This window comes from Lynx canadensis, chromosome D3 (genome assembly GCF_007474595.2).
Source record: "Lynx canadensis isolate LIC74 chromosome D3, mLynCan4.pri.v2, whole genome shotgun sequence".
Lineage (NCBI taxonomy): Eukaryota > Metazoa > Chordata > Mammalia > Carnivora > Felidae > Lynx > Lynx canadensis.
This window is the reverse complement of record NC_044314.2, coordinates 75102709-75126241: the sequence shown is the minus strand read 5'-3', so window position 1 is coordinate 75126241 and position 23533 is coordinate 75102709. Positions and strand designations below refer to the sequence as shown.

General features: G+C 45.7%; 1 protein-coding gene and 1 non-coding gene across 2 annotated transcripts in view; one reads left to right on the top strand and one right to left on the bottom strand.

Moving 5' to 3' along the window:
• Nucleotides 1-23533, top strand: part of ANKRD13A (ankyrin repeat domain 13A) — a 32679-nt gene extending 9146 nt beyond the window's left edge. The window contains exons 2-15 of the mRNA XM_030335770.1: nt 1166-1298; nt 2128-2252; nt 5667-5712; nt 6866-7009; nt 8066-8255; nt 12094-12160; nt 13529-13610; nt 14453-14514; nt 15204-15334; nt 15844-16001; nt 16714-16827; nt 18723-18883; nt 20439-20506; nt 21459-23533. Of these exons, the coding sequence (XP_030191630.1) occupies nt 1166-1298; nt 2128-2252; nt 5667-5712; nt 6866-7009; nt 8066-8255; nt 12094-12160; nt 13529-13610; nt 14453-14514; nt 15204-15334; nt 15844-16001; nt 16714-16827; nt 18723-18883; nt 20439-20506; nt 21459-21654 (1677 nt within the window). The 3' untranslated portion in view covers nt 21655-23533. The remainder of the gene's footprint in view (nt 1-1165; nt 1299-2127; nt 2253-5666; nt 5713-6865; nt 7010-8065; nt 8256-12093; nt 12161-13528; nt 13611-14452; nt 14515-15203; nt 15335-15843; nt 16002-16713; nt 16828-18722; nt 18884-20438; nt 20507-21458) is intronic.
• On the bottom strand, nt 7499-7560 carry LOC115498858. The gene has a single exon (XR_003963981.1). It is a non-coding gene; the product is annotated as a U7 small nuclear RNA (small nuclear RNA).

The following is a 23533-nucleotide window of genomic DNA, read 5'->3' as shown; positions in this document are numbered from 1 at the left end:
GGCATGTTCTGGGTATCTGTGGAGGCTGCGTAGCAACCGGCATCTCAAATCAAGAGAAAGCACATCTTCTAAGAAGTAGATGGCACTTTTATATCCCAAAAGTCCCATGGCAGTTTACTGTGTCCTTGGAAGAACGTTCAGTGTCATCTTTGGGAGGCAGCATTCAGCGTTCAGACTGAGCTCCCGCCAGAGAAACTGCCACTTGGCTCTGGCCACCCAACGCAGGTGGCAGAGGGCGGGCTGGAATAGGCATAAAGAGCGAAAGCCAAACCGCTGTGTCTGGCACGGGGAAGAAAACCTTCAAGGGGAAATGGACCAAAACGGCATGTGCTTGTTCTCACATTTACCTATAAATATGTCCACATACACGCCTGGCAGGTCATGTGTGTCACAGGACCCGTGGATGCTGCTACGTTAGGGCGCTTGGAAATCCATTCAGAGTAATGAGAGTGGCGTTTTGGTGGGAACCCAGCTAGAGAATGTAATTTTATTCTGACCCAAATTATCTTCTGAACTTTCAGTTTTGCTTGAAGTCCTACACTTCCGGTTCTAGACCTGAGTGTGACATATGCTTGAGAAGTCCCCCATGTTCTGTGTCAGAGGGTGGCTGCATTTCATGAAAGCTCCTAGCCTTTACTTAGTCTTACTTTGAGTGCCGTTGAGAGCAAAAGATGTGTTTCATTATCTGAGGCTTATAGCCAACGTTTATTTATTAGGCATTTAACTTTATAGAAAAAGGAACTCAGTAGTTATCATCTTTATTTATAGCCAAATTAATATTTCAACCACGCCCATGTGCAAGCATTCATTTTCCTACATATTTCTGTAGTTAATGTGTAAATACTATTTTCTATTTTTATACTAAATTAAAATTTTTTTAAACTTATTTATTTATTTTGAGAGAGAGCGTGAGCAGGAGGGGCAGAGAGAGGGGGAGAGAGAATCCCAAGCAGGCTCTGCACTGCCAGCTCAGAGTCTGACCCGGGACTTGAACTCACGAACCGTGAGATCATGACCTGAGCTGAAATCAGGAGTCGGACACTTAACTGACCGAGCCACCCAGGCGCCCCGATTTTTATACTAAATTTTATCTCTTAAACACATTTCCATGTTTTGATATAACATACAGTATACGATCCTGTAAGCACTAGTGTTTACTTCACAGAATGTGGAGGCTCTGGATCCACGAGGTCGAACCTTACTGCACCTTGCTGTTTCTCTGGGACATTTGGAATCTGCTAGAGTCTTGCTCCGACATAAAGCAGATGTTACAAAAGAAAATCGTGAGGGATGGACAGGCAAGTATACTTTTAAAATCAAATTGAAAACCTTTTGTTTTGCTTTCATCTGAAACCAAACTGAATAAAGGCCAGTCCCAATTATAATTGTCCTCAGGTTATTTTTACCTTAAGACTCTTTCTCTCTTGGGACCAGGGACCGGGGTGAGTTGATGAGGGCCTTGGAGGCTTGCTGGCTGGCCTGCAGCACGATGGTCAGAATTGTGTCCTGGGCCAGAAGCCCTCGGTAGAGGGTGACTCCTATCCAGAAAGCAGCTCTGAGTACAAACCCTTGTACCATACACGAGTATGGAGGCCGGACTCCCTCTGAGGAATGTGATGTTAACTCCAGTGAATCTGTCAGCATAGGCAAAATCAAAAAGAAATTATGGCTAAAAGTAGCCTTTTCCAATGAAACTCTGGCATTTCACTTGACTGCAAGCTATCTATCATACTGTCGGTCAGAGTGATTTTATGTTGGCTGAACAAGGAGATGCATAAGCGCTACCTGCCCGATCCCCACGTGACCACAGTTGTGCGATCACACAGATAAAGCCAGCTCAGCTCTCTGAAGACACGCAGGATTTCAGAACCAGTGGGAAGAAAGGGGGTGTGGGGGGAGGATCGAAGTTGGTTTGATCAAGAGGCTACGATTGCTGTATTTTCTTTTCACTGTTAAGAGTACTAGCTATAAGCAGCCATGGTCATAAAAGTGAGGTGGGACTGTAGCCTCTGTGTCTCTGAAGAAAATGTTAGTCTTTGATCTGTAGATTCTTTTCAGACTGGCTGAGGAATTTGTCAGAGAGCATGAGACTACTGGGTGATGACGTTTCACCATTTTGGTTTCCAGTTTTACACGAGGCTGTGAGCACTGGTGACCCCGAGATGGTGTGCGCCGTTCTGCAGCACCGGGACTACCACAACACGTCCATGGCCCTGGAAGGGGTGCCTGAGCTGCTCCAGAAGATTCTCGAGGTATCCGTAAAAATCTGACGATGCCATGATGTGGGTCAATTGCTGACAGCGTAGCCGGAGACACAATTGGACATCCACGTGTACCTTCGTGAGAGTTTTTCAGTCATAAACATGCTCTGTTTAATACCAAATAGTATTGTTGCTTTTCTACTAAATGTATGAGGTCTTTCACAAATTACGTTTCTGGGTCACTAGACCTACCCTTTTAAGTGCTACTTAAACATGATAGCTTAAGACAAATATACATCAACTAATTTTCCGGGTGCTCGTCTTCTTAACAGTGGCCTTCTGAGCACAGGTCATCTTGAGGAAATTGTGATGAGCATTGGTTACTGTACCGGGGTTTCCAGGGCCCGTGAGCTCCGATGTCTGTGTGCACCTTCTCCTTGCCACACCTGTTGACTCCAGCCATTAGCATTTTTTGACTTCAAATCTGTTGGCTTCGTTTGTTGACAGCCCAGTGGCTTTTGGCCAGTAATGACAGTTATCTGTGAATTAAGGTTTATGGGCTCTGTGATACTCGAGGGTCATTTTTATAGCAGTTTGCCTCCAGGCTCATCGACCATTTTGCATGACGGCTGCCATTTTTCAGACAGTCTTTGTTACCTGCAGCAATGTTCTTAGGAGTCAGTTGTGCAATATTCTCAGGGCAACAGGAGACAAGAAAGGACCTGTGCCTCAATCTTCCTGTCATTTATTCTCCATTTAAGCACATGAGTGAGCTTCCCAAAATATCTCCAAAGATATTTGCCAGATAAGTCCGCTGCACAGCTTTAGTCAATATTTCTTGAGAAAAATTTTTCTTGAGAAAAATTAACAGCTCTGTTGAGGAAAGGAACAGTTTTGCAATGAGTAAGCCAATCACTGCCCGTTATCTGAGCACTCTTTTTTTTTTTTTTAATTTTAATTTAAAATTTTTTAAATTTACATCCAAATTAGTTAGCATATACTGCAACAATGATTTTCGGAGTAAATTCCTTAATGCCCCTTACCCGTTTAGCCCATCCCCCTTCCCACAACCCCTCCAGGAACCCTCAGTTTGTTCTCCATATTTATGAGTCTCTTCTGTTGTGTCCCCCTCCCTGTTTTTATATTATTTTTGTTTCCTTTTCCTTATGTTCCCCTGTTTTGTCTCTTAAAGTCCTCATATGAGTGAAGTCATATGATTTTTGTCTTTCTCTGACTGACTAATTTCACTTAGCATAATACCCTCCAGTTCCATCCATGTAGTTGCAAATGGCAAGATTTCATTCTTTTTGATTGCTGAGTAATACTCCATTGTATATATATACCACATCTTCTTTATCCATTCATCCATCGATGGACATTTGGGCTCTTTGCATACTTTGGCTATTGTTGATAGTGCTGCTATAAACATGGGGGTGCACATGCCCCTTTGAAACAGCATACCTGTATCCCTTGGATAAATACATAGTAGTGCAATTGCTGGGTTGTAGGGTAGTTCTATTTTTAGTTTTTTGAGGAACCTCCACACTGTTTTCCACAGTGGCTGCACCAGTTTGGATTCCCATCAGTTCGCAGTGCAAAAGAGATCCTCTTTCTCTGCATCCTCACCAACATCTGTTGTTGCCTGAGTTGTTAACGTTAGCCATTCTGACAGGTGTGAGGTGGTATCTCATGGTTTTGATTTGTATTTCCCTGATGATGAGTGACATTGAGCATTTTTTCATGTGTCAGTTGGGCCATCTGGATGTCTTCTTTGGAGAAGTGTCTATTCATGTCTTTTGCCCATTTCTTCACTGGATTATTTGGTTTTTGGGTGTTGAGTTTGATAAGTTCTCTATAGATTTTGGATACTAACCCTTTGTCTGATATGTCGTTTGCAAATATCTTCTCCCATTCTGTTGGTTGCCTTTTAGTTTTACTGATTGTTTCCTTTGCTGTGAGCACTCTTTTTTAAAGACATATTTGTATGACACTCAAGCAAAAGCATTCCTAGAGATACTCCTTTTTCATGGGCTGCATGAATCCTTCCATGAAATACGAAATGGTTGTATGCATTGTTTTTAAACAGTTGTGTCTGGTGTGCAAAGACCAAGTGGGTTTATTGTTTTCTTATCTAACGTACCAGAGGAGGAACTAAAAACACATCTGCCCACTCAGCAAAACAGCAAATGACTTAATGTGGACTCACCCTCTTTTAAAAAATTCAGTGTAAAGGACTTTCTTTTCTTACCTGTATTGATCCATAGCAGTAAACTGCATTGTACTGTGCTCTCTGCTTGAAGGTGTAGACAGCCTGTGAATGACCTGTGTGCCCAGTGGCACCAGATGCTGTGGTTGACATTTTGTCTTTCAACAGTCTCCTTAAAACAAGCCCACCTTTTCTTGTGTGCTGCCCCTCAGAGGGCCTTTGCCCATCACTGGGATTGTGGTTTTACTCTAGGCTAGATCCTTGCCCTTCCTGTCCTGTCCTGTAAAAACTGTGACAAACCACGGGGGTGGGAAGGAACAGAACAACATCTGGGATTTCTAGCATTTCTCTTCTTGGATGGTAACTGCTGGACTTCTTAAGAGCTCTCCAAGAACCTTCTGTAAAAATTCGTGGCAGATCAGGGGCGCCTGGGTGGCTCAGTTGGTTGAGCATCCGACTTTGGCTCAGGTCATGATCTCATTGGTGGGTTCGAGCCCCACATCGGGCTCTGTGCTGACCGAACCTGCTTTGGATTCTCTGTCTTCCTTTCTCTCTCCTCCTCCCCACCCCCAACCCCCTAACCCCCTATGTGTGCACACTCTTTCTATGTCAAAAATAAATAAACATTAAAAGAAAATTACAGAATTCATGGTAGGTCAGAAAGTCATCCTAAACAGGGCTGCTCTGGTGGTGTAAAATTTTATAAAGCCAAGTACTAAAAGTTTAAGAGGAAAATGAGGGCAGAAGTCTGTCTCTTAACTGGAGGGAAAATCAATTTCCTGGGGAAGTGATGTCTGGCAGCCTCTTCTGGTTTCGAGGTCCAGTGAATATGAAGCACTTGCCAGCACACAAACTTTTACAGTCAAGTTCCCTGTAGAATAGACGGACTTGACATTCCTTTCTCGCTGCCCAGGACAGTCTGTTACCCACACTGCCTGGCAGTGCGTAAGCCCATCTTCCAGGCTCATCTTTCTGCTACTGTTAGGAACCAGACTCTCCTAAATCAGATTTGATTTTATCCCCCTCTAACCTTGTTGCCTTCAGTTAACTTTATTGACTGTCTAGACATATTTTATATCGAGGTAAAATATCAGCCTGCGTATAAAATAAGCACTTATTGTTGACGGGTTTGCATTTTATGTTTCTTCTTATTTTCTCTGTTCTCTCGTCCTCCCCCTCTAAAACCTCATTAACCCTTACCATGTTTGCATTTAGTTTATGGCGCCAAGGGTCATTTACTTTAAACCTTTGTCCTTCAGGCTCCGGATTTCTATGTGCAGATGAAATGGGAATTCACCAGCTGGGGTGAGTGGCTCTGGGCTTAAAATTTATTTGTTTCCAGATGTATTGACCCTGAATAGAAGTTTATTTTTCCTTTCTAAGATTTTAATGTGTATATATTTTTAAGTCTAAGAAATGCATGGTAAAAAAATAAAGAAAAACCATCACCTATAGTCTCACTTAAGCACAACTTAAGCTGTTAATGCTTTGGATGTTTTCCTTCGCGTTTTTGCCCCTACGCACAGAGATTTTTCTCCCAGGTATCTGTAAATATAATATAGAGACAGTTTTTTCTCCACTTTTTGTCACTTAATAGGAGACACTTGTCCATATTATTAGTTTTTTAAGATGTCACTTTAAATGGCTACAATTTTAGTAAGAAGATTTACCCTAATTTATTACTCATTTCCTTATGTGGTTCAACTTGCTTCTTTTAAACTTGTTATTAGAAAGAAGAGGAGGAGATGGATGTTGGAATAGCTTGATTTTTCACAAAGTGGATGTATTGCTCCAAAATCTTATGTAAGGCAAAGTGACTGACAGTAATTTTCATAGATGTTCCACTTTTATTCTTTGTAGATCAGTTAATAACAGCTCCTAACTCCCAGGCTGCCAGCCATTTCACTCTGACTTCCCTTCCAGGCAAGAAGTCACATTCGTAATGAAACATTTAAATGAAGTAAAAAAGTATGGGAAAGAAGAGAACTTCAGGTTCTTCTGGAAAACTTACAAGTTCTTCTCTCATGCAAATATCTGCATTTTTCAGATATTTTAGGTTTGATATTTTGAGGGGCGGATATGCCAGTGTGTTAGGGCACAGCGACGTGGTAGGAGCAGCATATGTGAGCAAGAAGGCCAGATGGACACATTCGGTAGCCCTGATGATGGTCAAAAAGACAGGTCCGTGTTGGGATCAGGGATGTCCTTGGGAAATTCACGTGTCTGGACAAAGACACATCTGCACCTCCATAAAGAGCTACAGAACAAAAGGTCCATTTTTAGTTTTGAAAAGTGGCTTCCCTATTGTAAGTGGGGGAGCCACACCCAGTTCTGAGGGTCACCGTCATGCGTGCCGCTCCTGTCTTTTTATTATTAAAGCTGGAATCCTGATTCCTTGGGCCTGTGTGCTCTGCTTGGCCCTCGAGTTTTTCCTCAGTAGTACACTTCTCTTCTCCAGTGCCCTTGGTTTCCAGAATATGCCCGAATGATGTCTGTCGCATTTGGAAAAGTGGTGCCAAACTGCGTGTGGATATCACGTTGCTGGGATTTGAGAACATGAGCTGGATAAGAGGGAGGCGCAGTTTTATATTTAAGGGAGAAGGTGAGTGATTCTATTCAGTTTTCATAATCACTGTTCACACTAAGTGACAGAGTGATTTTTAATTTTTTTTTTGTTTATTTACTTTTTGAGAGAGAGAGAGAAACAGAGCTTGAGCAGGGGAGGGGCAGAGAAAGGGAGAGAGGGAGACACAGAATCTGAAGCAGGCTCCAGGCTCTTAGCTGTCAGCACAGAGCCAGACACGGGGCTCAAACCCACAAACCGTGGGATCATGACCTGAGCTGAAGTCAGACGCTTAACTGACTGAGCTACCCGGGCACCCCGACAAGAGTGATTTTTAACCATCAAAATGTGTTTGCATTCCTATACCTTATCTGATACTGTCTGGGGCATGTGTTTTGTGTTTTTTGTTTTTGTTGGTTATTCTTGTTAATTATTCAACTCTCAGTTCCTCTATTTCTTTTTTGGATAGTTCTCTCTCTCTCTCTGTTTCTCTGGGGGTTTGTTTGTTTGTTTGTTTGTTTGTTTTTAAGGGGTCTTCTGGTAAGGACTGGAAAGCCTGCTAGACAAATTCTAAAGGAGCTGTAACACTTTGGATAGTTCTGTTCATTCTCTAGCCCCTATCATTTACCACCAAACACTGTCACCATTTGGAATGTCCCACATTCCTGAGCCCAGAATTTGAGACTCTGTCTTGTATCTCTTTATATCCCCTCTGTAAGCAGGCATGATCCTCCTATCAGAGGGTGAGAAAAGTGGCATTGCCAGCCCAATGTTGTGCATAAATGATTTATGTTAATTGTGTAAATGGTATATTTTAAAAAGTACACAGATGTATTGCTAACAAATAATGCATATTGTTGTAAATGTCTGCAACTTTGGGGAAGACGGCCCCGAGCCTCCTGTGGGTTGTGGCAAACTGGCCGGATAATCCCCATGTAAGTAGGTGGTCAGTAATCATAGTATTCAGGTTTTATCTGGTAGGTGGCCCTTGGTCGGGGGCAAATGTGAAAGACAATGCATTTTAACTTTTGAGGCTTCCTTGTTTTTGCATCTTGCTGGCATGGCCCTTAGTTACGCTCTTGTTTCCATTAACAGACAACCGGGCGGAGCTGATGGAAGTCAACCATGATGACAGGGTGGTCACCACCGAGCACTTTGACCTGTCCCAAGAAATGGAGCGCCTCACCCTGGACTTGATGAAACCAAAAAGTAGGGAAGTTGAGAGACGGCTCACGAGCCCAGTCATTAACACCAGCCTCGATACTAAAAATATTGCTTTTGAAAGGTACGCATTTAGGTTCTGCATTTTAATGTCCGATCCCTTTACTGCCATCTTTGGTGGCACGTAGATATGAATTGGAAATTATGGGTGGATTGGGATTTCTCTATATGGCATAATAAGCACTAGTGGATTTTCAAGTTGCTCTCTGTTCTAACCAAAAAGAAGCCATAGCTGACATCCTCTTTCATAGATCATTTTATAGACATTAACGTTGGTTAAGTCTTGGAGAAACATCTTCATACTCTTTTATGGGCCCTTTCTAATGGATTTTACTTGAATTTTATTTTTGTTTTGGTGTTTGGGGACCACAAGACCCCCTAGTCCCAGACCATGGAGCTTTGCGAGTCTCTGGAAGCTAGAATTGACCCAGTATTGATTGTGGTTGTACTGATACTAGTCAGATCCACACTTACCATATAGTTAAATGTGGTTCTCTTCCCCTGTGAGGCCTAATAGTTTAGAGCCAAGAGTCTGGAGGGATTGCAGTTCTATTCCAGACTCCACCAGAAGAAGCTTCTGGAGAGGTTTGTGCCTTGGTTCACCTGGATGAGAACACTGTCTCTGGTCATCTGCCTCTGAGCCCTGCAGAGGCATGAAGAGGTTCGGAATGTAAGGGAAGCGGAAGCTGTCAGAGCTATTTGCCTGAGTGATTTCCCCACAGAACGCACTGAGCTGAGGGAATCTGTAAGAGCCCTGAGTGTTTGCCTAGGATGTCACATCCAGCTCTCTGTAAACCAAAGCAGCATAACCTGAGCTAACGTGGACACACATTATCCTGGATCTAGGCTTTCTTTACTCTTAATGAATATACTAACTCTCCTCTTTTTTTTCTTTTTCTTTTCTTCTTTGTTTCCATAAAATATGTTAGTGAGACAAACTTTTCTGTTGAGTCAAACATAAGACTCAAGTGCCCTTTTTCTTCTGATTTAGATGGAGCTGTGGAATTAGGGCATCTGTTAGCAGTAGAAGAGAAAGCCAAATGCCAGCCCACGTGGTGTCCCAGTACTGCTGCTGTGTTGGCAGCGGTAGCCCTGGGAGGCAGGCTCAGTCCCCCATCACCAGTCTCCTGGCACCCCAGCCTTGCCAGGTGACGGCTGTCTGTCAGGAATGGGCCGTGGCTTTACCTGGCAGCATCTCGGGAAGACTCCTTCAGGCTTCGGCACACACCTCTGTAGACAGGGAGGGCCCCTGCAGCAAAGGGCTCTGTTCCTAAAGCTGGGAAATAGCGGGGCCCGTCCTCAGTGCCACGGCCCGGCTGCGGAGGTGGAAGTTGGAAGGACTGAATGCCATTGGCAGGGCTGCTAAGTAACCATGTAGCTTTTGGGAGGTGGCTCTGTCTCTCCACGTTTCTGCTTCCTTACCTGAAAGAAAGAAAGGAGTGAATCTCGAGATGACGTTGCTAAAGCCCCCACGACTCTACGATGCCATGAGGAGAGCCGCCGTTCCCTCTGGGTCATCGGCAGAGTTGCTAGAGTCACTGTTCTGACATGTAACTTACAAAGCGTGTGCCGATTACTGGCGGCTACCCCACGGAGGGCAAATGGGAAACGGTGGCACTTCCCATTTTTACTGAGGGGCTGAGGCACCTCTGGGATTTGTATGGTCACTAGTTCTTCAGACGGTTCGGGTTAACCTCCTTTGGCAACTGACAGTGGGTCTCTGAGAGAGGATTTCTGGAAAACAGCTGCTTTTTTCCTGTGGTGCTCAGAACTCAGTATATGCAGTCAGTGAGCTGCTTATGCATCGAGCAAGGGTTTGAGCCACTTGAGTGTGAGATTTGCTGGTAGAGAAAGTGCACACCTCCTTCTTACTGGAGGTGGGGGCATGCGCTTGATTGACTTCGGAAGGTGTGCTCTCTTAGGAGAGTCGTTTTCATCCATTTCTTTCTTCTGATCTGTTGCTGAGAGCTTGATGCTTGCTTCCTGCATGAGTTTTTGGCCTGCCAGTATGTCCCCTCTGGCTGCAGTCTGGGTTTTTCTCTTCTCTGAAAGAGTATGCTCTGGCAACCTAAAGCAGAACATTCTCTGCTGCCCTCAGAGCCTCTCTCTGAATTGCATAGCAGCCTCCAAGCCACAGGGCTTGCTCAGCGGCTTTTGGTGTGGCAGCCTCAGCGGAGAAGGGCAGAGGTAAAAATGCAGAGGGGGAGCTGGGTCTTGCCCTGTCATCTTCAGATGCCTCTGTGCATAAAGTTAATCAAGGGTTGAGGAGTTATTAGAATTTTGGGCTTAAAATAGGATGCCGAATTTAATAACCAAGCTGTCAGCGTGGGGATGGAAAGGGAGGCAGAGCAGCCAGGATTGCCAGTTGAGCGGACGCAAAGGAGTGAGCAGCCTAGTGGTCTCCAGGGAGAGGGGGCGGTTCCGTCTCCCCAGCATGCTCACGGGATGAAGTGGGGCAGATGGAGTCATCCCTTGGTACCTCGGCAGACCGTGTGCCAGAAAGCAGTCCTTTCCCAGGCCAGAATATCAAGTGGCTAGGTGAAAGGCAAGGAACCGAGGACTGACTTTGTTAACTATAAAAGGACGATCTTGATTTTCAATTATTGAAGCTAAGAGGGGACTCTGGTTTGTTAATCAGTGTGGACCCTGCCCCCCGCCCCCAGGACTGCGGTTTTGTTTCTGAAGTGTAAAGTGGAGATAAGCTAGCATTTGGTGTAATCCCTTTGGGGTTTCCCTCTCTCCGTCCGTGGGTCATGCTGCACTAATTGTGGACAACTACTTGGAAAATTAAAGCCCTGGTCCTTCCTTTCTCTGATGAGCTGTAACATACACATAAAACTCTGTATGCCTTGTCTGGACTAATGAAACTGGAAACACGAGACGCAAATTACACGGATCTTTGTGAGCTGGCCAATCTGCTGGCTCCCGGAGCTTCCTGCGTGATGTCCCCACTTTCCTCTGGGGTCAGGGTGGAAGGCAGGCAGTTGTCCTACGCAGGGCCAAGTGCAGCAGTCACAGTGGAGCTAGGATGTGATGTCCTAGACAAAAGGGCAGACCAGGCTTGTCAGGGCTTCCCTGTGAGTGGTAGTATTTCCCAGGACGCGCTGCTTTGAAAAAGAACCAGAACCTCTTGGCTGCTCTTGGTTCCTAAATGCATTTTTCCCCAGGAGTATGTTGAGTCGAATAACTGGGTTTTCAGGCACTTTAGCAGTGCTGTCGTTGCTGCTGGGATGCTAGGCTACTTTAATAGCAGTCCTACAGACCTGGAGTCATTGTCTGGGCTGGAAAACTGCTTTTAACATCCTTTCCCCTGCTGTACCAAACCTGGTAAAACGTGTGACTCCCAAGCCGTTTTGCAGGCATTAATGGCTTCTCCAAGCAGCTCGCCACAGTGAGGAGTTCCTGCCCCACCCGCTCTCTCCTGAGGAGCAGGATGGTCTGTGCCTCGTTGTTCTAAGAATTCCTCAGTTGAGATGCGGCTGCTCATGGGGACAGAGCCACTGATGTCCATATCCACAGTTAAGGTGATCCGGATAAATGCTCTGACCCAGATACCACCTCGTGGCAAGCCCTTGGACGCTGGTCATCTTCACTCATTTCTTTAGGACAGCTGTCCAGTCAATGTCACCACCTTTGTCGCCTGTGCTGGCAGTTTTTGTAAAGACGCCAAGAATAGAGGCTTTCTATGCCAGGGGTGAGGCGAGCTGATTAGTAACAGTGGGAGGGGGTGGGGCTACTTAAGCCATCTGTCACTGAGAGCATCCTTTTGTGGACAATAGGACCGTAATCTCCAAGTGTCCTTCACCAACTTAAGCTGGGGGAAATAAACTGTAAAGGCTGCAGGGATAAATCTGAATGGCATATTGTACATGTAGAAATTTGTGGTGTTCACTTTTTATCAGAACTAAATCCGGATTCTGGGGCTGGAGGACAGATAAAGCAGAAGTTGTTAATGGTTACGAAGCAAAGGTAAAAGGAAACTCTTAAAATAAGATTTAATATAGCTATTTAGCTTCTATGCAAATGAGGAGTCTGTTCAGATTTTTTCATGCATCTGTGCCGTGGAGATGCTCTGGGGGAAAAAATGCTGCTTAGTGTCTCTCACTTGGATTTGTATCTGATCTGATGTGCAGAAAATGGGCTCGCATGTCCTGAGGAGGTCCCTAGGTATGCCAAAAGAGAAACTATGTCGTAGAGAAATGAACACGGGTGCCAGTTGTCCCCAGAGGAGTGACTGTTCCTTTAATTCTTTAAGCAGAAAAAGAAAGGATTAGACTGAAACCTGCATGTTGATCTTTTTTTTTTTTAATAACCTGAGTGGGTTAAAAAAAAAAAAAAGTAAAGTAGCTTTAATGAGCCTCCATTTTCGTAGTCAGCCTAATTGGACCCAGTGGCCTGACACCCACTTACATGACATCAGTGCGTTAAGAACGTAGTTGTCATAGTGCAGACAACTGTCAGTCGAGTCATCTGGCATCTTGTTAGCTGGGACGCCTCTGTCTCCTGGCCTTTCGTTAGCCCTGCAGTACAGCAGGGACTGATGGCTCCCGTGCCGGACGGAGTGCGGTGCCGCAGGATCCTCTGGTGACCTCGGAGGGGGCAAAGAGGCTTACGTCATGCTCAGCGAGACACATTTAGACACAGTCGTTCCGCTGCTTCCTCAGTCTTTGAATGTTGGGAATCCACGTATGGCATACAGCTAATTCTCTGTTTACCGTGAGATTTGATCTTCCAGACCCCCAAATTTCTCAGTCAACCTTGACAACAGAGCATTCACTCTGGCGGTGAAAATAATTTTTTGTCCATCGATGGAATCCCTTTTAAGTAGTGACTCGCTGGTTTCCTCTGAAGCCTCACAGGTAGAGAGAACCTTGTGTTCATTCCGTTTTCCTTCTGCCCAGCAGATGGCTGTCTAAGTCCGTCCTATTATAAGATCGCCACAAATCAGCAGAGAAGTACGTGGGGCCAGTTTGGGTGCCTTAGCGCTAGAAATCCAGCCGAGAGGCCTCAGTATCAGGACATTTGTTTGAGAGCGATTAGCAACACAAAGGGCAGGCAGGGAGATGCAGCCCGTCCCTGCCCCGTTTACTCCTCGGTCTTTAAAACTGTCAGAGATGCCAAGTAGTTGCTGATGCATTTCTAAGTTGATTAGCTTGTATATTTTCTCGGAGGGATCCTAATGATTGTCAACCATTTCTCATTTTTATTTTGCTGGAATTTTTTTTTCTTTTCTTTTCTTTATTTATTTTTTGGCTTCAGCATTCTTGCTCTTGCTATGCTTATTTTTTGAGTTTTGATTCCCTGTGTCACTGTTTTCTTTTGCACACGTCTCCCAAGGTTTACACAGTAAACAATGTGAGTGTGATAACCAAAATCCGGACCGAACACCTGACCGAGGAAGAAAAAAAGAGATACAAAGGTAATTCTCCCCGCTTTTCCTTAGGCTAGAGAGAGCCTTTGTTGGTTTTGTTCATTTTGGGGGTTAACATGATCAGGTCAGGCTAATCCTAGCCCTAACTTCCTTTTTACAAAAATCTCCTTTAGACTGACCTGTTCTTGAAGGTATTACCTGTAGTTAGCTTCAAGGGGAGTTAAAGCCATTCAGGCAAATCGTTTCCGAAGAAACAAGAAGGCAGGGAAGGTAGTTAAGGATATCGGAGACTAGTTCTCACCAGAATGAGTGATTTAGTCCAAACTCTCACCGTGAAAGATTTGGACAGAACCGGGGCTGTGAGCCAAAGCATTGCCAATACGTGGTTGTTCTCGCACAGCCCCACCGGTGGCCAGTCTTGTGGCCTTGTGAAGTTACCTGCACCCTCTGTGGCTCAGGTCCCTCAGCAGTGAAACGGCGGTGCTTGGGAGGATGAGATGAGCTCCCTCACGCAAACCTTTGAGACGGTCCCTCAGTGAGGCCAGCGCTCAGTTACTGTTCGCCGCCCCCACTGCCACCAGGACTCTGGTTTGACAGATGAGGACCCTGCGGCCCAGTCAGCCTCACTCCTGTATCCAAACTCTTGCTGCTTTTCTGCTTTACTTCTGGTAGCTGTTGTTCATCTAGGTTAGAGACCCTGATAAAAAGTATGTCCTATAAGGGATAACTTAGCCGATGGTAGACTGTGGATGATTTTGCCACCCTATCCATAAATGGACTTCCTGATGTAGGTAGCTGGGATCCAAAACTTTAAGATAGCATGAGAATCTCTTTCTGTAGTCACAAGTAAGGTATAATATTAGACATTAAACCTTTCCCCCCTTCTGTAGCGGACAGGAACCCCCTGGAGTCTTTGCTGGGAACCGTGGAACACCAGTTTGGTGCTCAAGGGGTAAGTGGAAGCAGCGAGTTCTCAGGTTCAACAAAGGACATGACTTTTCTGTGCCGCGATGGCATTTACTGAATCCTGAAGAGGCCACTCTGGCTGCAATGCTGAAGAGCGCTCCCAAGCCAGAACTCCAGATACTCTTTTAGAAGAGAATTAGATGAATCTTGCAGGTAAAAATTTTAGAGGAGGGTCGTGACTGTAGAAGGTGCCTTCTCATCTGTAAACTTAAACAGGATTCAGGACTTTTTATTTCAACCGAGTGCCTTCACAGACATTTTCTGACTTGATCCTTCCTAACTACATGAAGTTGGTACAGTCGATCGCAGAGGGTCAGAGAAATGAGATTCCCTTTCCAGTGGCCTGAGCGAGAGCATGACAGATTTGGAACTTAAACTCCCATGCCTTCCAGATCTTCCATGCTGTCAGATATTTCTCTCTCTGTTTCTATAATCAGGAGATAAAAATGCAAAGGAGAGTGGAGAAATGTTTTGACACGGGAAACCCATTAGGCTTGCTACATAATGCCTTTATAGATTTTCAGCGCAGTAACTGAAAGAAAAGGGGAGAGGAAATGACTAGAACTTCCTGATCTGTAGTTGGTTAACGTGTCCGCCTCAGAGGCTGAGTGCTGTAGGCCTCCACTTGTGAGCACCATTTGGCATTTCTAATTCCCCCGAGTTCTGGCTCGGCAGGACCTCACCACAGAGTGTGCCACCGCCAACAACCCCACGGCCATCACGCCGGATGAATACTTTAATGAAGAGTTTGATCTGAAAGACCGGGACATCGGAAGGCCGAAGGAGCTCACGATTAGAACGCAAAAGTAAGACTCAGCGGCCATTTTCAGCTTACAGATTCTTGTCTCAGAAGTTCTGCTGTTTCCTGGTGTCCTGTTGTCATTTTTGTGTCCCCTTCCTTTAAACATAATTTGAAGTTACTTCACCTGATAAAAGCTAACAGTAGATTGCCCATCTTCTTATTAAGCCCTTCTCCAAATAGAATAGAGATGGGATGTAAGAATTCCTTGTGTTTTTTGCTGCCAACAAGCTTCAGCTGATCAAATGAAATGATCGCACCAGCTATCAGCGTCTTCAGTCAATTCAGACTGCTGCAGGGGGAGGTCACAGGGCAGGCCGTTTCTCCTGATTGCCAGATTGCATGGTGATCTGCATTCTTCACGGGTCTCGCCCCTTCCCTGCTCCGCATTAAGAGAAGTACGGTGACTGGGCAGACGGGGCAGTGAGGAAGCTGGTGTTGTCTAGCTGGCTGCGTAGAAGCGGTCCCACTTCTCTGGGGACGACGGCCTCAGCCTTGTGTCGGTCGGTCCCGCAGGTTTAAAGCGATGCTGTGGATGTGCGAGGACTTTCCGTTGTCCCTCGTGGAGCAGGTCGTCCCCATCATTGACCTCATGGCCCGAACCAGCGCTCACTTTGCGCGGCTCAGAGATTTCATCAAGCTGGAGTTCCCACCTGGATTTCCTGTCAAGATAGGTACCGTCTACCATCTGGAAACCCCGGAGCATCTGTAGGCTTTTGTGGGTGACAGGATGTGCTTCCGGGCTTCGGAGCATTTGAGGCAAAGGTGGCAGGCAGCAGCTGATCAAATGATCAGGCAAAGGTAGCAGACCTGATGGAGCAGGACACAGTTACCCTCTCGCTTACCACGGCTGGAGAAGTGTCATGGTTCTTGGTTCTTTTGCATGTCAGAATTAGATTCCCCCAGCCACCAGTTCTATTTACCGATGATGCTAACAGATGTAAAAAGGCACAAGAATGTGACACCTTCATTGTTTTCATGTCAAACCTTACTTAAGTTAAGCATCAGATCAGATAGTTTCTTGAGGAAGACCGTGGACACCATCAGTATGTTTTAGGGCCCGCACTGGAATGCCTAACACCATATATAACACATACAACTTGTAAGGAACTTAAATTTTGGACAGTTGCATATTTGTGACACATTGTTCAATGCCGGCTCAACCACTTATTCACTGTGATCTAGGAAAAGTTGCTTAACCTCTCTGAATCTCAGTTTCCCCATCTGTATATCGGGGAGGGTTGTTATGTTCGGGAAGTCCTCCTTATAAAAAGTATTTGACATTGACTTATAAAAAGTATTTACTAGCACTGTAAGCACTCAGGAAATGATGGCTACTGTTATTATTCGCGTAAAGTTTATTTATAAAAGCTTTTATTTTGTTAGAAATTCCTTTGTTTCATGTCTTAAATGCACGGATTACATTTGGAAACGTTAATGGCTGTAGCACTGCTGAAGAAACTGGATCTCAGAATGTGGAGGGGACCCAGGTGGATTCAGGTAAAGTTGGGGCTTTGTGATTTAAAACACACACACACACACACACACACACACACACACACACACACACACACACACATTCATTTATTATAAACTAATTATTCACTTTGACATTGGAGTATCTTATGAAGTAGATCTCTGCTCTGAATGAGAGAAAAATTTAGATTTCATTTAGAGTCCGTGAAAAAACAACTTGTAGAATATGACCCCACTTGTATTAAAAAGATAGCATAGTCCTAAGACCCAACTTTATTGAGGTGTATGAATGCTCCCACTTTAAGTGTGACAGTTCAGTGCATTTTTTAAAAATGTATATTTTATTTTATTTTTGAGAGAGAGAGAGCATAAGCGGGAGAGGGGTGGAGAGAGAGGGGCAGATCCAAAGTTGGCTCTGTGCTGACAGCAGAAAGCCCGATGCGGGGCTCAAACTCAAGAACTTCAAGATCATGACCTGAGGCAAAGTCAACGCTTAACTGACTGAGCCACCCAGCTGCCCTTAGTTTATGTATTTTACAGTTTATTTACTTATTTTGAGGGAAAGTGAGTTGGGGAGGGGTAGAGAGAATCCCAGTCAGGTTCTGTGCTGTCAGTGCAGAGCCTGATGAGGGGCACAACCTCAACAACCCTGGGATCATGACCTGAGCCAAAATCAAGAGTTGGAAGCTCAACTAGCCACCCAGGTGCCCCTAGTTCAGTGCCCCCAGTTCATTTTAACAAACGTGTGTACCCATGTAACCACCACCACAATCAAGATGTAGAATAATTCTGTTACCCCCCAAAATTTCCTTAGGCTCCCTTACCTTCCATCCAAATTCTTTTGGATGCTACTGTAAATTTTTTTTTCAACGTTTATTTATTTTTGGGACAGAGAGAGACAGAGCATGAACGGGGGAGGGGCAGAGAGAGAGGGAGACACAGAATCAGAAACAGGCTCCAGGCTCTGAGCCATCAGCCCAGAGCCTGACGCGGGGCTCGAACTCCCGGACCGCGAGATCGTGACCTGGCTGAAGTCGGACGCTTAACCGACTGCGCCACCCAGGCGCCCCATTGGATGCTACTGTAAATGGATTATTTACTCAATTTTATTTTCTAGTTACTCATTGATAGTTTATAGAAACATAACAATTTGTTTTTGTTTTTGTTTTTTTTCACTGTGTAAAAAATAGTGTTCTGTGTCTTGGGCTAGTTGAGGGATACATAGACATGTTATTATCTTTTTATTTTAGTTTACAGACCTATACTTTTTTCATGTGTTTACCATATTTCATAAAAAGGAAAAAATACAAAGATCTTGATGTGACTGAGTATACACATATACGCACTGCATTCCTCAAAAGACATACAAGTAAACACTGGTTACCTCTGGACTTTGGAAATAAGAGAAAGAGGGTGGAGAGAGAGAGAGAAATCTTTATTTTTCTTGACCATGAGTTAATTTTATTACTAAAATAGAAAAAACAAAAAGGCGGTATTTTGGTACTTTTCTCTGTCAAGGTTTTTCTTCCTCAAAATCTCTCATAGTAGCAAGCCTTGATTTTAATCGTTTTAATTCTCTCATTTTTTTAACTGAAAATGTTTTTATAAATTTTAAATTATAAACGGGGGTGCCTAGGTGGCTCAGTCGGTTGAGTCCGACTTCAGCTCAGGTCACGATCTCACAGTCTGTGGGTTCAAGCCCCGTGTCGGCCTCTGTGCTGACAGCTCAGAGTCTGGAGCCTGCTTCAGATTCGGTGTCTCCCTCTCTCTCTCTGCCCTTCCCCCACTCACGCTCTGTTTCTGTCTCTCAAGGGTGAATAAACATTAAAAACAATTTTTTTTAAATTTTAAATTATAAACATAAAATGGAACTTCATTTTACTGATTCAGGCACCGGACTGTCACCCCTTGTGTTTCAGCTTCCCAGGTCACAAACTTTGAGGTTGATCAGTCTGTTTTTGAAATCCCGGAATCTTATCACGTTCAAGACAATGGCAGAAATGTGCATTTACAAGACGAAGATTACGAGATAATGCAGTTTGCCATCCAGCAGAGTTTACTGGAGTCCAGCAGGAGCCAGGTGCCTTTATCAGAACAAATGGCAGGGAAGGGGAGGTTTCCAGTTTTAGCTAACTCGGAAGACTCACCCTACATAACGAGAGTTTGGTGTAGTCACGGTATTTACAGAGATATTTTCTGTACCTGGTCTTCCACAAAAGCATCTTACATGACACCATCTGCACAGCCCCCGTTAGGAGCATTCACAGGATGTCTCCCGATAGACTTTCCTTCCAGGTTCACCCATGCAGCCAATAACCATGTATTTGTCAGATGGAGTGCGCTAATTTTCTAGTACTGAAACCGTAAGTCCATGCCAGTTCACATCATTGTACTTTTTCTGGAATATCGTCCATGTGTTGGTAGGTCTCGTAAGACTGCATGTGGATTTAAATCCCAGCTTTCTCCCCATGGCAGACCAGTCACACTGTTGTGGCCGCTCAGTAAGTGTGTGATGAAAACAGTGGCTGATTCTTTGTTAAATTTTGTTTTTTGCTCAAATGTTTTATTGCATTGTAAGGGGCATAATCCCAAACTCTGGCAGAGTGCCTAGCTAAGGGTGGAGCTAAGGATAGGGCAGACCAGCATAAGAACCCTTGCCCTCTGTCTTTTCAGGTGAGTCTTTCCCCAGGTCTCCTCGCCCAACATCAGTCCTTCCATCCCGACAGTGTGGTCCCCTCGCCCAACATCAAGTCCTTCCATCCCTGCCCCCGTGGCTCTCCTTGACACTGCTGGGGTCCGGACTGCTTCTGTTTCCACCACCTTTTGGCGTGTCCTGGGCTCCTGGAGCCTGTCTGTCTGTTGGTTGGTTTCTTGTTTCCTTCCATCATTCGTCCAGCATGTTTGCAGAGTGGAAATTCCGTGGTGAAGCGGCCCCAGCCCCCGCATTCACAGGTCGGCTAAGCTTTGAGAGGGGCACCCTCTCAACGCTCCAGTGTCCAAGCTCAGATTTTTGGCATTCTGGTTTTATTCTGGAGACTCAGAGACTGGGCAGTGTGAGCCCTACCCACGTCCATTTCCCATGGCTCCATTCTTAGAACCATTCAGTTGCTGCTGGGCCAAGGACCACACCCACGGCCAGCATATTCACTTTGTGAGGCCTCCTGGGAGAAGACTCAGTGCCTGGACATCACGGTCAGTCCAGTACGCTCTCCTTCCCCTCAAATAGTGAGCTTATTTTTCCCCCTAATACCTGCATAAACCTTTGTTGAGCATAAATTTTGCAAAGGGGAGTAGCCAGAGTCAAAGATGACAAATATTGAATTAGGTAGTGTCACCTTGCTTAAAGGAGTTGTCTGCTTTGTTCATTTAAACTTTGCCCAAAGCTGTTCTGATAGACTGTTCTGTGTCAAGTATGAGAGGCTGTGGGTGTTAATCACAGCAGCATACCATATACCACCTGACAGTTAGGTGTCGTTTTTGAGATGACCCAAGTCCCTGTTCGTTTTTCGCACAGTGCCACCAATAATGGGCATGTCAACACTTCCAGTTTTGTTCTTGCCACTTCCATTTCCTAATCGGTACGACACCTGTTCCTTCTAGCAGGTATTCATGTCCATCACGTTTGTTTTTTGTAGGAACTTTCAGGACCAGCTTCGAATGGAGGGATCAACCAGACACATGCCTATGACGCCCAGTATGAGAGGTGACTGGCGTGACTCTTAGTGATTACACCCAGGTGGACATAGGCACTTGGTGCCAGCATCCTGCCTGGCAGGAGAGACTTGAGAGTTGGCTCTTCTGCTTCTTCTTGTGGCAGTTACTCGCTGAAGTCGTTCTAAACGCTTGGTAGCCTTGTTTCCAGGAACCGTTGATAGAGTTGTTTGTGGACTAGTCCCAGGCCAGTGCCGTTGGCAGAAAGGTGCCTAGTTAATGGCTTTTTGATCGGTCTGATCTTCTGCAAAGAATGTATGATTACACAGGGTCTGAGAAACCCTCAGTGGGAAGTTTATACGATTTTAAAAATGATGAGGCTTTGGGGAACAGCTACAGAGACAAGTAGATTATCTTTTTTTTTTTAATTTTTTTTTTTTAACGTTTATTTATTTTTGAGACAGAGAGAGAGCATGAACAGGGGAGGGGCAGAGAGAGAGGGAGACACAGAATCTGAAACAGGCTCCAGGCTCTGAGCTGTCAGCACAGAGCCCGACGCGGGGCTCGAACTCACGGACCGCGAGATCATGACCTGAGCCGAAGTCGGACGCCCAACCGACTGAGCCACCCAGGCGCCCCTAGATTATCTTTTTAAAGGAGGGGGTGGTAGACACTGGAAACCTTTATTCTGTAAGTATTTTCACATACTCCAGGCAGAAACGAAAGCCTGTTGAAGAACTTGGGTTTTGCTTTAAAAGAGATCAAGTGCCATTCCTCACCCCATCACTTAGTAGCTGGGTGATCTCGGGCAGGTTTCTTTACCTCTCTGCGCCTCGGGCTTCTCCCCGGTACACGGCACCCACGCCTCCAGGGTTCTGTGGGATTGAATGGCACGATGCACGTGCAGTGCCGATCAGGTGCCTGGCGTGGGGTGCTCTCGGTGAGCGGTCAACTGTAGATGCTGCTGCTGATCGGTCTTCCTCCCCCTCTTCCTTCTACCGCAGGGCCATCCAGGAGAGCCTCCTCACCAGCACGGAAGGCCTGTGCCCTGGTGCTATGAGCGAGACAAGCCGTTTTGACAGCGACTTGCAGCTGGCCATGGAGCTCTCTGCCAAAGAGCTGGAGGAGCGGGAGCTCCGGCTGCGGGAGGAGGAGGCGGAGCTCCAGCAGGTCTTACAGCTGTCTCTGACTGACAAATAGACCTTTGTGCCCACGGCCGCGCCCAGCGGAGGTTCTGGGCTGCACGCGAGCTGCGCGCCAGTGCTGCGTCACCAGTGCCCCGGGGCCGAGGGCCTGCGCCTCGCAGCCTCGCACGTATGTGGCAGACAGCAGCTGCCCTTTCTTTACTCAGAGGTGCAAGACCAGGGGCTCCCGGGCCCACCCACGACCCTCCCCCTGGAAAGGGGCTGGGGACCGGCAGGCCCCATCTCCAGGCTAAGGGGAGGAGAGCATCGTCACTTTCCATTAGCTGTATTGGCTTGCAGGTCACGTTTTTACTACCAGCTTTAGACAAAAACCCCAATCCCCGCGAGTTTGTAGATTACTTTTTACCAAGGAGTGATAACAAAACAAGTTATTGCAGAGTCAGGGTGCTTTTATATATGAGAGCAGCAGCCTTTTTAGAGCGTGGTTTATGAGAATTTATGAGACGCTTCTTTACAGTTCACCAAAGAAATGGATAATCTGTGCCGATCTACTCTTTTGTTTTTACCTTTATACAGGGTTTCTAGGACACTATCACTGTTCCTCCTCCTTCTCCACCTTCGTCCATTCCTTCCACCCCCAGCTAAAGTTAAAGAGGAGACATGTACAGGACAGGTTTTAGATTAGGGCTATTTGCATCACATTAGGATATACAAATGACCACGGATGTTGCCTTAGCCTTAAAAATTACCAATAGTTTCAAACCACCTCACTCCACTTACTGAGGGGTCTGAGTTGAATTTATAAAGGCGGTTCCTTTGAGAGCAGGATCTTCCAGGCTAAATCCAAGGCAGCTAATCCTGGCCCTGAAGGAGCAGCTAGGAGAGCCTGAGGCTTGTTGTTGAATGGGGCAGGCTGGCCAACACAGCGGGACAGCCCAGAACCAAAACCAGGTGTGTTCCACGCCCTCCCTCGTGAAAGATTTCCACGTCGAGGCCTAGGACGGCCCCCCCGCGGGCCTGGGCTCACTACAGAGGAAGGGGTAGACTTGCAGTTAGAAGAGTAGCTCTGTGTTCCAAAGGGAAAATGATGACTCCGCATCGCTTTTTAGAGTTCAAGTCAGCATCTTTCTGGATAAATATATTTTTTAACAGAATCTTTTTATTATTTTTAAAAGATGTAAAAACAACTCCTCCCATCAGTAGCAATACAAGGTTATACATTTTAACCAGATTTTTCTCAGGCCTTTTTTGGATACCTTTAGTAGTTAACGATTTTATCTGACCCTTCTGTAAATAACCATCGCACAACACAACGGAAGAAGCCAGGGGAACAGAGATGAGGGCACCGTCCCTCTGGCCCGCCTCTTCGTCCCCACAGGCTGCACTGAAATGCCCTGGTAAACAACAGCCCCCTTCGTTCTGCATCTATTTCCTATCTGTTGCGCTCCTTTAGGGATCGGAAGGGAGACATAGACTACTGTTAGAGTGAACGTCTGTATCCTACAGTGAGCGTTGCCAGTAAAACGTTCTTAGCCACAAAGAACCGTGCTTTTGATTCCACATAACCTTCTGCCTTGTCTGTCACGGTCCGGCCAAGATTCTTTGTCTGCACACAAGGCCAGTGTACTGCAGTGTCACATTCGTTTCAAAGACCCAGCTTGGCACTCCCGTTCACCTAGCGTTTTCCCTGCGTGAAGACGCTTCTTGGGAATAGCTGCAGTTAGGCCACGTCGTTTACTCACTGCGGTGAATCATCAGTAATTTCTGTGTTTGCATTCCATTGTTGTGCTTCCTGAGGTCTTGGGCTCCCCAGGAAGTCAGTTAAAAAGGGACTGAGCGTGTGTCCACCGTTGCAGCGTGTTTCATTTACGTGTCCACTCTCGTAAAATGCAAATAAAGATTGCTTCCCAAGAGGGTGCTCGTACGATATCCTA